We start from the raw sequence: 16576 nt of genomic DNA, 5'->3' as shown, positions 1-16576 counted from the left end.
GGCAATTGTATGTTTTTTAAGTTATGTTCTACTAGAATTTCCTCAGTCAAGTAATCTAGTAACCAACACTGTATCAGAAAAACAGCTATGGATTTACCTTGTTCTTAGAGCAGGAAGGTTTATGCTGATAAATGTTCAGCAGTTCACTGATCAATCAGTTTGCTTCGAGTTATTTCCATTGTACAATTATAAAGATTCTTCAGGCTATAACAGCTGGAATTATTGAGTTTTAAACATTCAACCGCTGACTGCATTCTAATTACTGGTGCTCCAAACCAAGCAGCTTGAATTTAGTCAGTGCAATCAATCTAGAGGGCCATAGAAAACACGATCATTTTTTAAAAACTGTATAATTGACAGAATAGTGTGTGTTGAATATTATTGCAGTAATATCTCATCATCGGGTAACAAAAATCATGTTTTGGACAAAAAAAGGTTTGGCTAATTAGCAACTGGCATGCACAGATTCAGATTTGTATATCCCGCTCAATAAATATTAACCCAGACATTGACAAACAAAACATGGGTAATGGCTAGTTACAAATCTGATCAACTCCGGTCCATCATTTCTTCCCTATCAATGAAACGTTCAAGCAACTCTTTCTCTTTCAAAACTAAGCAATCTTCACTCTTTCCAAACCACTCATAGCGTCGCTTGGCAATGTAATCGTAGACAGGATCCCTAAGCGGAGTTGGAACTACCAAGAGTGTGCTTAAGGCAGAGTATGGTAGCGGCAAATATGACATAACTTTCAAGGCAGCTGCAGAATCACATCACTACAAAAGTTAAGACCTTAGCACTTGGCAATAATAATGTTAAAAAGTAAATTATAGGAGTAGGAGAAGCAGCCTGGTCAAAGAAAAGCAATAGTAACTGACATGATTTGCATTCACATGTCTGTAAGCACAACAATCTGCACAAACATTCATAAGTTTGTCCTCTAATGGATGTTCCAATTTGATACACATGCATTGAAAGTTGAAACCACAAAATTCTCTTAAGTCACTAAAACTTGAAACTGAAATTCAGTAACAGAAGAAATTCATTTTGGAACTTATGCAGCATAAAGTTTCTAGTTACAAATATGTAATGGGATCGGCTGTTATAAAGAAAATAAGCAAGAAATAGCTTTTGAATAAAACTGTTTCAAAAAAAATAAAACTGTTTCATCAACTGAATCTTCGAAGATAAAGTGCAAGCAGTGTTCAATTACACTTCCTTCACACTCATAATTTGGCCAAAGATCAAACCAGCAGTAGTGTTAATCAACCCAGATTTGCAGCAAAGTAATCCAAAGGATACAGATTTAAAAGGACAGCAAGGATGCCAAGGAAGGATATTTAGCCAGACCCAAGTACTTGGTAAAAAACATTCATTCCTGAAAAGAATTATGCATTACCAATCTAGACATTACTATTTAATAGGCACGGGGTGTAAAAAATTAAATAACACTGTCCCTGGGTGTTAAATCTAACTTAAGTTTTGGGAGAATCATTGTAAAATGTTTCCATTATTATATAAAATATATGTTCTGTACCCATATCAAAGCATTATTATTTATATATGAGCGGATCTTAGAGTTATCATCAGTAGTCAATGAAAATCAAGTTGATTTTCAAATCCATAACCAGGATGATTGATAAAGAGCCCAAAAAAAATATACTTCACCATGTTGAGTTTGAGCTGCATTTATATGGTGGTTTCTATCATCCTCACAGTCGAGGGATGGAAAGGGAAGACAGTAGGAGAACAAGTGGGAGGGGATAGCTGGTGATCCAATAACTTTCACAATTTAAACCAATAGAGTTCTCTTGAACAAACATATGCATAGAAGAGTAGATAATGCAAGAAAGAGTTATGATAGGCATTCTCCAACAACATTAAGAAAACTTCTTCCCTCCTTTAATCAAGTACTATTTAGCAAGTAGAACATAGATCCATTGCAATCTATATTCTGCAGACTGATATGTTTAGATAGCTTGCAGCTACAAGGTAAGTACAGATGAATCAAAATTTTAAGCAGTCAAGATGAAGCACTTGTTCTCTTACCAGCTGCTTTTAGAATAGCTAATTTCAGATGAAACTAAATCCTTAAAGAACTGAGTCTAACCAAATGTGATTAGATAAAGCTTTTCATCAAAAACTAATACATTTAATTGAATAAGTAATACAAAAGCTGATGAGGTTTCTAACCAGTTGATGCTCGGTGATACAAGCCAGGGCCTTCAACGAACAAAAAGCGACGGAGAACATCCTCTCGTTCAAGACCACACAATCGCAAGTATGGCTCAGCAGCCTTTGACTGAACGCAACAATACTTGATTTTCTTATACTTGTCTGCTTGAATCACCCATTTCACCCCTGTAAACGTAAAATATCTAATATCCATTACTAGATTTCAAGCTATCAATCCATACCTACGACCTAATATCCTTGTTTTCATTAACTTTTACAAAGCTTCTGAATAGTAGGATTACAAAATAGAGCCTAAGCAAACATCACATACATTTGCCATTTGTGATTCGATTCCTATCAGAACAACAAAACTCGTATCCAATTTATTGCAACCAAAAAAAAAATAAAATGAGGGCACTAAAAATTCATGATCCTCAATAAAAATAGACATAATCTAAGCTACCAAACATTAAGACAATAAATGTCCAATTTATGCTAAATATTCTTGCAACCCAACGCATCGATTTGAGGCCAAATTTCCATGCCAATCCCACCATTAAAAAAAAAAAAAAAAAAAAAAATTAGTAAACTTACTGGGGTGGCATTGCAAATCAACAGGACATTAGTTCACTCCACCTCTACCACCCAACCAACCCACTAAACTTTGCCTAATTTTGGCACTAAATTGGAACAATGGGATAGGATAGACATTGTCAATCAATCTCAAATTTAAACTGTTAATTACAAACCTTTTCATAGTTTAAAGTTTTGTTTCATCATATTTTCAAGCTTAAAGTTTCAATTTTTTTTTTATTGGTTCTTAAAAAATAAAAAATAAAAAAGTTTCATTTTTTAGGTGCAACTGTGCAAGTGTAACCGTACTTTTATACAGTTTTTTTTTAAAAATAAATAAATGAACATAAGCTAATCTAAGCATGGGTTTTCACATAACAGTGAACAAAAATTAAAAAAATAAATAAATAAAACCTTAATAAGAGAAACACTTGGAAAAACAAGTAAAGTACCCCCGTGACAAAGGTGGCAGACACCGTCATAGACGAGGACACGTGGCTGAAGGAGAGTGGGTTCCGCCGCGGTCTTCTCCGTGTCCGAGAACAATACCTCTTCTTCATCTTCTTCTTCGACATCGGCCACGTCGGGTACAGCGTCCGAAACGACGTCGGACGGTGTTGCCGCTGCTTTTGCTGTTGTCGTCGTTGTTGTGGTGGTTAAGGTTGATGAGGAGGTGAAAGAAATGGAGCGATTGTAAAAGGAGGAAGGTGTTTTTGATTTAGTTGTTAATAATAAGTTTCGAACAACACCTCGCGTCAACGTTGTCATGTTATTCCTCATCATTTAAATTTTGGCTTCTTCTTTCTTTCTTTCTTTTCTGATCTCTCAAATTTTGGGTTCTGATTTTGAGTGATTGGTGCATTTCTTGATGCGCAAGTCCTGCAGGGACCGCAATTACAGTTTACAATAGAAAAGGGTCCCAAAACAAATATTTTGTTGAAATTACTTTTTCCTACCTTAAATTATCCATATATTACAATTTACTTTCTAAATTTTTTGAGAACACGTTTTGCATCTTAAATTATAACTCTTATTACATTTTTACATCTCAAAGTCAAATTTTTCGTTACTACAAAATGAAATTAATAGTATAGTTTAGATAAAGATATCAATTTTTATCCAAACTCATTAACCCATACATAACCAAATTAATTTGAGTAAGTCTTGACCCAACCTAATTAGATATTTGAGTTAAATAGATAAGAGCCAAATGGGTAATTCAATTAAATGAACCTTAATGGATAAACCAATAAGTATACCCATCAAAAGTTTAAAGTTTAATACTTCCAAAAAAAAAAAAAAAAAGGCGAAACTAAAATTTTCTCCTTCATTTAATCAATTTCTTGGGCATTTTCTCAACTACCAAACGGAGACAAAATTTAAACCCTTTTCTCTCTCTTTAACCCTGTCTTGTAGAACATGCCACAAAACCTCACTCACTCACATAGAAAGAAGGAAATCATAGAATGAAAATTAGAGGCAACATCATTGGATGATGATTTGGATTCCATGGAGTCAAAAATCGAACTCCATAGCGTCAAAACCGTGGATCTCATCCACTTGAATCCGCTTACCAATCTATAATTATTCTATATTTTTCTTAAATTTTTACTAATCCTATGTTTGGTTGCCAAGAAAAGTTAGGAGAAAGGGAAAAATAGCTAGGTTAGGTCAAGATGGATAGACTTGAGAATGATTCCTCAATTCTTATGATTTAATTTATATATATATATATATATTTTACTTATTCTCTGTTCGGTTGCCAAGAAAAGTTAGGAGAAAAGAAAATTTGCAAGTTAGATTCAGTTTCGATGTTCTTATTTTTGTTCTCTTAGCTCTCGTTGTTTTAAGGAATTGTTTTTGCCAAGAAATAAAAAACTCAAATGATTTGCATAGCATGGGTGAAAACAAGTGAAAATTTTGATAATTGGTTAAATGAGTGGGTTGCACATTAAATGAGTTGAGTGGGTAATGAATATTTAATTTTTTTTTAAATGGATAATAAATGGTTAAAAGGGTAATTATAAACTCGACTCACTTATGACCACTCAATTGCCACCCCTAAGCTTAGGGTAGTAAAGTATAATTTTTTTTTTCTTATTTTTAAGAGATTAAGAAGAGGGGCAATAGAGTTTATTTATGTAATGTCATATTTTTCCATCTAAGTTAATGGCAAACTTAATAATGAGAATGTAAAATGTAACAAGGGTTATAGTTTAGTGTGCAAAACATGTATTTGAAAATTTTAAGATGCAAAGTGTAATTTATAGTATAGTTTTTTGTGGTAAATATGATAAATAGTAATTTCCCTCTTTTTTTTTTTCTTTTTTTTTGTTGTTGTTGTTGTTATTATTTGTTTTCTGTACATGGATAAAAAAAAGTGCATGATGAGGCCCAATTTTATTTTATTATTTTTTTGATCAGAAGAGGCCCAATTTTAAGGCAATTTTATTATTTTTTTAATCAGAGAGGTTCAATTTTAAGCCCAAAGTGGGAGTGAAACCCAAAAAGGGCAGTCCCGTTAACATGTACACAGATGGAGAGAGCGCTCGAGGAAGGGCTTGAACCTTCGACCTTGTGGTTAACAGCCACACGCTCTAACCAACTTTCACTTGCATCACTATGAAAAATCAAAACCATGTTAATTTACCCTTGGTTCCTGCCAAGGGGTTCAACCAACAAAAAAATTTCCCATCTCTTGCTATGACATTAAAAAATACTCCAAATTTGGTTAAGATGCAGAGATCATGCTAATGCTTCTTGATATGATGCCCAATCATCTATGTGCTTGTAAACCAGCAACTCACATGGCTCATCGTGGCAGTGAGTTTTAGACAGAAATCCCACTTTTAAGGGTTTGATTGTCATAAGTCAGGTAACCTGCATAAAGCAAAACAATTTAGCCCAAAAAGTAACACAAACTTGTCAATGTATAAGACATTTTCTATAGTACAAAACAAAATAAGCATATCGAGAAGCCTACCATAAATTGATTACTTTTCGATATCCTCCTGGATTTGACCATCTGCAGCAGTAGACAGGTTACACAGAAATCAATGAAATTAATTGAATCTGACTAAAAGCCAAAAAAAGCTGTATAATTCTTGAGAGCCTCACCAGCAAGATTGACTGCCAAGTTTGCTTGAGCATCAGCCTCAGAGTTTAGTTCCTTAGAGAGGTAAAAAGAAAATGTCAGAAAATTGAAAAGAAGCAATGACATAAAAGCAGCAGTATCAGGATTCTTCTGCAATAAGTAAAAAAGAACCACATGTTTCTACACATAAATCCAGGCTGAAAGCATGAAGAGCACAAAGAGTACACCAAAAGGGACATTGATGAAGACAGTAAGAATAAACAGGAATCCTATGGATTTACCAGAAAATTTGGTCCTAGGTAAAAGCTGCATGGTGAATAGGAATTGTCTAACACATCCCAAGTAGTTGAAATTAAGGCTTCCTTGAGTTGAAAAGTCCATGCTAGTATGCTATAAAATACCGAACAACCAACATAAGAGGCCTCTATCGTGGGTTCTGAGCTGCAAACCTCAAAATGAACTAAATCAATAGGTTCTGGCATATTTAGAATCCTATAACAGAGGTCACTAAATGCCGAGTAAACCAACCAAAATGGGAGATCAGATTTAGGTTTGAACTTAGATGCACAAGATATAGTTTCCTCCCTTAAGCAGAATATACTCTTTGATAAGGTAGCTTGTTTCAAGCAGTATAACCCAATAGATGGATGCTTTGCTTATCCTAATTAGGCCTTCCATTGAAACACCTATGATTAATGGTGATTTGGGGCTTTATCAAAACGTTGTTATTCTTCTGCCTTGCCAGGGACAGATGATCAAACTTGGCTGAATGATACGCCCGCACTTTTTTCTTTATCAATAGTGTTAAACCGCACAACTATGTTACACTAAGCAATGGTATGTATGCATGCTACAACTACAAAAACACTCAGCACGAAAAGTTTGACATTTTTTTTTATGACTCCCTCTTTATTTATATTATGATTCCATTTGTTGTGAGGGTAGTGACGATCAAGTTCCATCTGTATTCTGTTTACAAAATCTATTGTGCAGGGCCCATAAGAACTATCATATAGCATTAAAACCAAGACAAAATCAACTGTGCCCACCCTTAAGACATGATTTATCTGGAAGGAAAGAAATTGATTCTTCAGTTTTTTGGCCTCCTCAAACAAGTCAGACATGTTCTGGTTTTTGACTTTCCACAAACCCTGAACCTGTTCCATGAAATATCATTAGTCACTAAAAAGTAAGGGTAAAAAAGGCCAAGCACAGGAATTGGCAACCAATAAAATAACTAAAACCAGAAGAACTGTATCACTGATATCATTGGGCACCAACTTATGCATTGGCCCCTGTGATACGGCCCATTTTCACTTCACTACTCTGAGGTTTGAAATTTCACTGAGGTTTATAAGTTTATTCCACGAGACATCAAAATTAATATAGATTTAATTACACATATAAGGATATGCAGCAGGTAGGTAAACTGCAAACTGTCTACAGCCAAAAATAATGGAACAAACCTATCAAACTTCCAAATTATAAGGTCATCTCACAAAAGAAAAATATATGATTTGGCCCTTTAAGGTTAAAAGTTAAGGTGTAGTAATACCGAAGCCAAAATTTTGCTTTAAACCTAAAACCCCAAATAAAATAACATCATATCAAGTGATCACCTTGTAAATCAAGCCAGGACAAAACATCAATCTGAGTATTACAACTCATAACATCACTGGAAAACGCAAATGAGAGCCTAAAAATGTGGCAAAAATCCTTGTGATTGACAAGTAAATATTGTAATAGATACATAATCTCTTTAGTCTCCAAGAAATTTGGGACTAAGGCTTGGCTGTTTTTGTCATTGCTGTTGTATATAATATCTCTTTAATCAAACTCTTTTTGACAAGAATTGAATTTCTTCAGGCTTTTTCAACATTTAGTCCCAACTCCTAAGTAGTGGCAACCAAAATATCTATTTGTATTAAATAAATTTTTTTGTTAAGTATTGTACTAAATAATTTAACCTATATTGTGGAGAAAAAAGGTTGGAAAGTGGAAGAAACATATCACCAGAAAAAACTACGGCAGAAGATAATTTCTGGATAAAAATGTATTATTGACAACCAATGCACATGAAAGGGGAAAAACAATATCAACAAACCTGCATACAGACAAGCTTGGAGTCTCCTTGGACACGGATGCTAGTAAAACCCCTTTTAAGAGCATATCTCATCCCTAAAATCATAGCTCGATATTCAGCAACATTATTGGTTGCTATGCCCAAACCTTCCCGCACTCTACCAATCTATGAAGAATGCAAAGTTAGATATAGATATTAAATATAAGATACAATATAAACCCCAAAAGGTCAAATGCATACCAAACTGCCATCATCAGTTCGCAACACAGCTCCTGCACCAGCTTGTCCTGGATTCCCTTTTGATGCACCATCAAACTCAAGAATACAAGTTCGCTGCACAGACACATGATTGAAGGGTCAAGTTTTTGTGTTCTACCATACATGCAAAGCATGAATACATTGCCAGACTCTGAACAAAGAATTACAAATTTCTCTGTCCACAGGCTTGGATAGGTTCTGTGGAGGGTCCCCAGTAAAGAGCCCATAATTAAATACATTCATTAATAAGAAAATGAAATAAGAACGGTCCAATTCTCAGCCACTTATTTGACTTCATCCAGAAAATAAGGTGAGAAAATAAGACTCGCATGAGTACAAAGGATGGTTTGGAGGAGCATAAATTGGGGTCAAAATAAGGGCACCCTAGAGTTTGATTGTTTGTTTGTTTGTTTTTTTTTTTTCATTATGCACCATCATGATATCCACTTACAGAAGCAGTGGATGGTGCAAAAGCCAGAGCAGAATGATCTAGCTTGAGATGCTTCGCAGAGGGATCAGTTGAAATAGATGCAGAACCGCTTACTTCCTGCAAAGCATTAGAAATAAAGGACAGCAACATATATCATCAGGGACAAAGAATATGATCAATCTTCTACTGAATAAAGTATGAGTCATAATATTAAAGAAGCAAATATCAGTTTGCACTTTGCAGCATACACCATGGGCATAACATTAGGCTAGAAAAAAAAATGACTCAATTACTTTAGTCAATAGTAAAGGAACAGTACAGAAAAGAAGGGTAAGTACAAGTCAAAGGAATCCTATGATGAGGAAAACACTGCCACATAAAGAATGAATATAACCTTTGGAATATTACCACCCATCCTTCAGAAAAATCAGCCCCATTCTAGCATATTTAGACACCTATCTAATCCCCAGCACTAAATAACAGTAACAAATATCTATTCTCTGGCATCAAATGCCCGCACTGACAAGGCCCTAGACAACCAGATCTCACCTAGTCAATGACAGAAAGATCATCCTCAAGAAAAATATATTCATAGCAATAGCTTCCTTTAGGCCATCATAAAAGACTCAGATATATGCTTAGGAAGTATGTCAAAATATTTCTGATACAACTAACTAATAATCTTTTTAAAAATAAATAAATAAATAAACAAACTACAACAAAAAGGAATATTAGGAGAGCATTAAGAATAAAAGTTGCTAATTGCTCCTACAAAATCATACGAGATTCCTCAATCAGCCAATAGAGAATCAAACCATCCAACTAACATCTAATCCTGCATCCAAAAAGAGGTTTCCTAACAAATTAACTAATTAATATAGTGTCTGACTTGGATTAAAATATTTGAATCTCCAACCTTAAAAATGCAGAAAAATTTGAAGTATGCAGATTATTCACTAAACCTTCCCATAGATGACAGCCTCATCAAGGCATTTAATAATTTTGTTTTTTTCATTGGATGTGCTTAGTTTCTACCTCCACATGCCCACACAGACGCCCCCAACTCCCCACACACCCCCCCCCCCAAAAAAAATATAGAAAAACAAAAAGTCTAACTGATGATAAGATGTGAGAAATTAAAACTGTTACATGCACTGCTTCTAGAATTTAGAAAAGGTTATTACTTCCAACTTTTTAACTACTGACAATGACAAAGATTCAACTCAAAGTTCTGCTAAATAGCAAAGCAATAACAACACTTTCAAATCATCACTGTAGACATATGTGCTATCCATGGTTCTTTATGATCTTTTTCTGTTGACGTGGAACCTCACCAAGGCAGGGCCCTTTGGACCCACCCTTGGGGAGTAAAGCACAGGTACACAACCCCACCCACTAGAACCGTGTATCAGGTAATTCAAAGGAACTAGTATTGGGGATTGAACCCAGGATATCTTTATATTCTTGAACAAGGATTTCTATTTAAAAATATGTGAGCACACCCAACTTACCGCAATTTCCAATCCAAGGGCTGCCTGTGATCTTTTTTTAGAAGCATCCTTGCTAGTTGTTTCACCTCTAAAAGAAGCTGGATCCTGATACATAAAAGATAATTTAGTCTTCTCAATTATATAAAGCCACCATCTCAAACTTCTCTGATGCAGTAGGCGTGCATTAAGCATATAGCTTTTGGTTGAGCTGTTAAGAACTCAAATTCCATATTTTAGCGTGTAAATCAAAATCAACCCTAAAGAGGCAATGTCATCATAAAAACTACTAGTAATTCTTGACATAATAAAGAATGTTTTGGATATACAAAATAAACAACGAAGATGAACTAGTAACCAAAATGAACAGGAAAAAAGGGTCAAATAAGGGGCAAATTCCAAATAAATATGAGGGCCAGCATGATCATGATCTTCAACCTTGAGAATAAGAAACAAAGTAACTAACAAGAAGTAAGGTTACATATAAAATGATTCCTCATTTAGCTTTTCAAAGTATATGCAGAGCAGTTTATGACTGGCACATTCAACTGTTTAGGACATTGTTAGAGATCCAAAGGAACTAGTTAAAAAGTTAAACCCACAGAGAGAGTAAAACAAATACGTTCACATCAAATTGGCACAGATAACTATTTCCCTTCACAGTACGAGTGATGAAAAGAACAGTTTACAATTCAAGAAATTCACAAATAAGTCATCTTACTTGAAAAGGGCAAGGCATAAGTGTGCCGAAAAGATCTTCTTTCAAGTCTGCAGCTCTAATAGTGTAGACAGCATTCTTAAGCCCACGGGAGAGAAGATATTCCTCAGTGTCCTTAGGCAAAGAGTTTCCTTTATAGACACTAACGGGAGGATCACATATCTACCAGGAGAAGTACAATCATCTGTTCAGTAATCATAGGTGTAACATCTACATAGTAAGAATCGGATGCATTTGTAACTCTACACTCTTTTAAATACTTTGGAACAAAGCAATGAGCTTTAAAATATGACAACAACTTGGAAAATCCAATCAAGGAGGTAATATTCAATAAAATTACAGTATATTATAGGGTGGCAAAAGGGAATTACTGAAGATCCAACTTGAGCCTGGCAATCAGTCAAATTCTTATAAATACCAACAATATCCCCTTTCCGCACAACAAAGAATGCATCCTTCTCTTGTTCCATCACTAGCTCAGAATCCAACTTCCGTGTACGCGATGATGCACTCTTGGTGCCCCTTTTAGACGAATAGCACTGAACACGAAGCCTCGTCAGCACAAGTTCTAAACTGATTGCCTTAACACCAATATGTTTTCTTTTCCCTCCTGAGAAAGTAGCACCACATCCATACAAAGAACTCCTCGGAATGAAATGACTGGTCCTCCTAAATATAGCTGCGGTATACGAAGAAACTTGCGACAAGCAGTTCATCACAGTGTAAACCTTCCCAGATTGTCCAGATTTTTTCCTGAAAAAAAAAAAAAAAAACATATTTAATTTTGGATTCCCTAATTCTACATTTGGTTGCTAAGAAAAAAATTAACAACAACATGATTAAAATAATTATTTCCTCTATTTCTCATCTTTTTTTTTCCTTCAAAATTTTGATTCCATGTTCTTTACACAATTTTTGATATGGGCACAGTAACACAAAGATAATTGAAGAGAAAAAAACGTTAATGGGATCATTGACAAGCCAATTAGGGAGAGATGAGATAAAGTGATAAACCCTAAAATGAGCGAAATTGAATTAGTGTGCTACTTTTGATAGTGAAAGAGAATAGTTAATACTATATGAGAAAGTTGGGTAAAGTGTAATGTGAAGTACCAGATGATCAGCAGTGAATAGTGATGAATGTTTGCGCCTTTGCGGAGATACTGGAGCAGTGGCCTCTAACGCAGTCAACTCCGGAGAGAATCAGAAAATGCAGAGGACAGTGTATGGGTTTTGGGTGGGTTTTTGAGATTCAATCATTTTGTGTTGGGTAGATCGGCGGGTATAAAGAGTGCGGGTCGGTTTTTTTTTTTATAAAAAAAAAAAACACATCTTTTTTTAATTTGGTTTATTTTTTTTTCTTACATTTTCTCGGCGTCCAAATACAAGAAGATAAATAAAATTTACTAATTTTTAACTTTGGTAAAGACAAATATCAACTTAGCAACTAAAACAAACTCATATTTGGACTTAAAAATGACTGTAAATTGAAAATAACAGAGATCAATTTAAATACTACTGAAATGTGTTGACTAAATTGACAGTAATTCCAAAATGGTATTTTCACCTAGTTTTATTATCAATTTATATATAAATGTAAATTATTAGTATTTACCTAAAAAATAGAAGAGAGTCTAAACATGTGCTCACGCGCGTGATTAGATGCTAATATTATATTATTGAATCTTCAAGCACTTTAATCAAATCATTATGTTGAATTTATTTTGTGATATATATATAATATATATATATATATAAATATATATATCTCACAAGTAAATTCACATAATGATTTGCAGCACTCTTGAAAGTATAAGAGATTTCGCAAATTGGCAGAGGAAATGATGATCATAAGGGTTACAAAATCACAGCTCAAACTCTTGAAATCAACATCATTAACAATTAAACGATGCAATTGGAATGGAGATGGTGATGAAAGTTTAAAAAAGAAAAAAAAAAAAAAAAAAAAAAGAACTGAAAAAGAACGTGAAAACGTGAAACATGGGAAATAGAGGAAGTTTGAATAATAGACTCTTTTTTTTTTTAATAAAGGTAGTTGATTTTTTTTTTTTTTTTATCAATTATCATGGCAGATATATTCACACACACACACACACACAAAAAAAAAAAAAAAAAAAAAAAAAACGTGTTTGCTTTAATTTAATTTTATAAATGAATAAAGCAATTTGAAAACCATAAGAAAGTGGTCATATTTTGTAGGCAATGTTTTAGTGCAAGTTAGACATGTATTTTTACTTAACTATCCTTTACTTTTGTCTCTACTTAAACATAGGCTGTAAGGGTATTTTGGAACAAAAAAAAAATCGGGTCCAAACAGGCACAGCCTCTTAAATAGTAGTATAGATAAAACTTAGATTTTTTAATTTTTTTAATAATTCAATGGTTACAATGAAATGGGAGATTCATATTGATGTCCCTATTTGAAATATAGACAGGTGTCAATTGAGTTCCATTGGAAATACTAAAATGATTATTACTTANGGGTGGGTTTTTGAGATTCAATCATTTTGTGTTGGGTAGATCGGCGGGTATAAAGAGTGCGGGTCGGTTTTTTTTTTTATAAAAAAAAAAAACACATCTTTTTTTAATTTGGTTTATTTTTTTTTCTTACATTTTCTCGGCATCCAAATACAAGAAGATAAATAAAATTTACTAATTTTTAACTTTGGTAAAGACAAATATCAACTTAGCAACTAAAACAAACTCATATTTGGACTTAAAAATGACTGTAAATTGAAAATAACAGAGATCAATTTAAATACTACTGAAATGTGTTGACTAAATTGACAGTAATTCCAAAATGGTATTTTCACCTAGTTTTATTATCAATTTATATATAAATGTAAATTATTAGTATTTACCTAAAAAATAGAAGAGAGTCTAAACATGTGCTCACGCGCGTGATTAGATGCTAATATTATATTATTGCAGTGGCACATATCTTATTTATTGTCAAGTTATAATTTATAAAATTTAGTTTATTTTTTGGGTTAGAAAGGTAAACAAGTAGAGTGAAGAACAAATTTAAAAAAAAAAAAAAAAAAAAAAAAAAAAAAAAAAAAAAAAAGAGAGAGGAAAAGATAGTAATTTCTTGTGAGAAGTGAAATGAATAAAAATAAGAATTACAAAAATACAAGATAATTAGAATAATTATTCATATATATATATATATATATATTTTGGTGATATCATATAATTAGAATCATGAATTTTTAAATTGATTAGGTTTATACTTGTCAAAAGTTTTTTTAATTAAATTATTACATGGTTCTAAAAAAATTTAAATTATTACAATCAATAGTTAGGATGTCACATTTTATTGAAAAATAATAATCTTACATTATTTCATAAATGAATTTATAAATACCATTGCCATCTTTATTAACTACCAAAAAAAAAAAAGAAGCTTGGAATGATCTTAGGCCAGGCCCAAAAATTCATTTTTCGCCACTAATAATAAAACCCAAAACAAGAATAAATCCTGAAGATTCATCCCCACTGAGTTTTTTTTTTTTTTTTTTTGGAGAAAACTTCCCACCGAGTTAGACAAGCTAAGTTGGGCATAGAAGCCTCATTTGGACTGTAAAAACTTGGCCACAATCCAAAACATATTTTTAGACTTCAAGAGAAGGTCAAATTGATAAGAATTGCTTTGAGATTTCCGTGGTTTCTATAAAAACAAAAGTTTTAGATTCAGGCTGGATCAAAAAGTGCCCAGAAAATGGAAAAATGTATCCAGCATATTTTTCTTCCATGGTTTCGCCGCACAGGTTGTCAATTCATCTAGTCTATACAAAGGCAATACCAATTAATTCATAGGGGGGGCATCTTTTCTTAATGCATGTGCAATTTACACTCCATATTTCTAGTAATGGTCTCATCTTATCAAAATTTAACTGATTTACACTACATTGGTTAGCCCCCTTCCTTTGAAGCCGTCGCAACTTGTACTTGATATTTAGAGAAAACATTGGTTAAGATAGCCTTCTCCTTGACCCTTAACCTGCATAATGATCGACAGAAATTATATGAATTAAAAATTAATATAAAAATAAATTAGGAAAATCAGTCAAGTCAACAACAAAATGCAAATGCAGGAGATTACCTCTTTGCAGATCCTGGAATGCCTAACTTCGGAATCTTCACTCTCTTTTCTTTTCCGACTAGCTTTTTCGCGGGAACCTTTTCTCCTTTTACTTTCGCATGTAGCTTTTTCTCTGGAACCTTCTCTCCTTTTCCTTTAGCAACTAGCTTCTTCTCAAGTACCTGGACTCTTTCTAGCTTTGAGGAAGAGGAATCAGTTAAAGAATCCTTCCTGGGTTCCATACTATTATTGCCAACATTTATCTTCAATACACCAACGGTTTCCAGGTTCTCTCTACTATCTCCCACTTCTGCTCTTACAAACTCATCATCTCTGTCATTAGATTCATCAGAGGTGGTCTCCTCCCATGAATCCAGAGAAGAACCATCCACATTGGAAGCTGTGTTTAGGTCTTCTTCCAAGCCAAGAACTGCTAGCCGGGGAGAAACGTTGGAAATGCCTGTTGATTGTACATGAGCTGAACTTGGAGACTGTATAATATCACAGTTTATCTGCTTCTGAATTTTACCAAACTCAATAGTTTGTCTAGAAAATATTTGTACAAACCTACCATAAGAGGATTATTGTTTTAGTGAATACAATTCTAGCAAACTGAAAAAATTAGGCTCACTTATGAACCAGCAGAGAAGTCTGTTCATGCCATTCAGATGCAATGTTTAGTATGGAATAATGTCATGCATTACAAGTAACTGAATAACTTTTTGTTTGATTGAACTCCTTTCAGAAGGAAAAAAAAGAAGATAACAAGTACCTAGTTGCATCCTCCTCAGACTTGAAATCAACAAAAGCAAAACCCTTACAGATGGGTTCCCTAGTCTTCTTGTTCCCATAAACTGCTGGGACTATATTAAGTATGCCAGGGACCCCTACAAAAGCAGATTTCAAATCCCTATGAATGTTCTTTTTCTTAGGAAGGTTGACAACTCGTACTCGAACTCCACTTGGAACAACTTCAGGAGCTGCATAAGTCCAACACAGTAAACTCAGACTCACTTTGGTAAAAATGGAGAAGTAAACAATTTAATGCTATAAATTAACCTGAAAATAGTTATTGATTAAATGTTTAATGAATATTACCAACAACTTCGCCAAAGCAAATAAAAAAAGCACCCTATGAAATAATTTTTCACAGGCAAAAGAGTATTAGTTTAGCAACATAAATGACCGATATTACAGACACAAGGGTATCCTATTAGTCTGTGTTGGCTATTGTTGCTGGCTTGGTGCAGAGTTTTTCTGTCACCTGATTGGAGTGGGTCATTGGACCTAAATTTGTTTTCTTTTCAGTTGAATAAAAATCCTTACTGATTCATACAGGAAAAAGAAAGAAAAAAAAATGTACAGTTTGCATGGCCATAGTGTAAGACAGATGCTCTTCAGTCTCCATAAACCACATGCCAAGAATTTTATTGGAGAAAATTTAGAGAATGTATTTGAGCAGGGAAAGAAATTCAACAAGAAGAAGGAGAATGATGACTTCCAATTCTATATCCCAATGCTGTCAAAGTGTCAACAGATGTTCTTCAGTCTCCACAAACAAAAATGATATTCCATTAACAATTGAGAAAATGAATAGAGTGAACTTAATTGGGAAAACCATGCAAAAATAGAAGTTCCTTAGAATTGAAAGC

The 16576-nt window shown here is 33.7% G+C and overlaps 3 protein-coding genes across 4 annotated transcripts in view; all 3 read right to left on the bottom strand.

The window, feature by feature from the left end:
- Nucleotides 1-353: 353 nt before the first annotated feature.
- LOC111990338 (uncharacterized) lies at nt 354-3660 on the bottom strand. The gene is made up of 3 exons (XM_024022123.2): nt 3202-3660; nt 2195-2362; nt 354-761 (listed from the first exon to the last, which is right to left on the bottom strand). The coding sequence occupies exons 1-3, from the start codon at nt 3530-3532 to the stop codon at nt 550-552; spliced, it is 711 nt and encodes a 236-aa protein (XP_023877891.1). The 5' UTR covers nt 3533-3660; the 3' UTR covers nt 354-549.
- Nucleotides 3661-5177: 1517 nt separating this feature from the next.
- Nucleotides 5178-12102, bottom strand: LOC111990337 (uncharacterized). 2 transcript variants are annotated; one of them, XM_024022122.2, is made up of 11 exons: nt 11933-12101; nt 11191-11572; nt 10823-10981; nt 10126-10209; nt 8636-8731; nt 8167-8259; nt 7948-8091; nt 6893-7000; nt 5867-5918; nt 5733-5774; nt 5178-5629 (listed from the first exon to the last, which is right to left on the bottom strand). In XM_024022122.2, the coding sequence occupies exons 2-10, from the start codon at nt 11533-11535 to the stop codon at nt 5743-5745; spliced, it is 1113 nt and encodes a 370-aa protein (XP_023877890.2). In that variant the 5' UTR covers nt 11536-11572; nt 11933-12101; the 3' UTR covers nt 5178-5629; nt 5733-5742. The 2 variants fall into 2 exon arrangements, with proteins under 2 accessions (XP_023877890.2, XP_065617627.1); XM_065761555.1 differs by lacking the exon at nt 8636-8731 and having other exon boundaries at nt 11933-12102.
- Nucleotides 12103-14551: 2449 nt separating this feature from the next.
- Nucleotides 14552-16576, bottom strand: part of LOC111990342 (uncharacterized) — a 4488-nt gene continuing 2463 nt past the window's right edge. The window contains exons 3-5 of the mRNA XM_024022127.2: nt 15697-15904; nt 14946-15491; nt 14552-14843 (exon numbers count right to left, since the gene is read on the bottom strand). Coding sequence (XP_023877895.2) covers nt 14756-14843; nt 14946-15491; nt 15697-15904 — 842 coding nt within the window. The 3' untranslated portion in view covers nt 14552-14755. The remainder of the gene's footprint in view (nt 14844-14945; nt 15492-15696; nt 15905-16576) is intronic.

The sequence above is a fragment of the Quercus suber genome, unplaced genomic scaffold (genome assembly GCF_002906115.3).
Source record: "Quercus suber isolate HL8 unplaced genomic scaffold, Cork oak 2.0 scaffold_418, whole genome shotgun sequence".
Classification (NCBI taxonomy): domain Eukaryota; kingdom Viridiplantae; phylum Streptophyta; class Magnoliopsida; order Fagales; family Fagaceae; genus Quercus; species Quercus suber.
The sequence above is the reverse complement of the archived record's forward strand: the minus strand, read 5'-3'. Positions and strand labels throughout refer to the sequence as shown.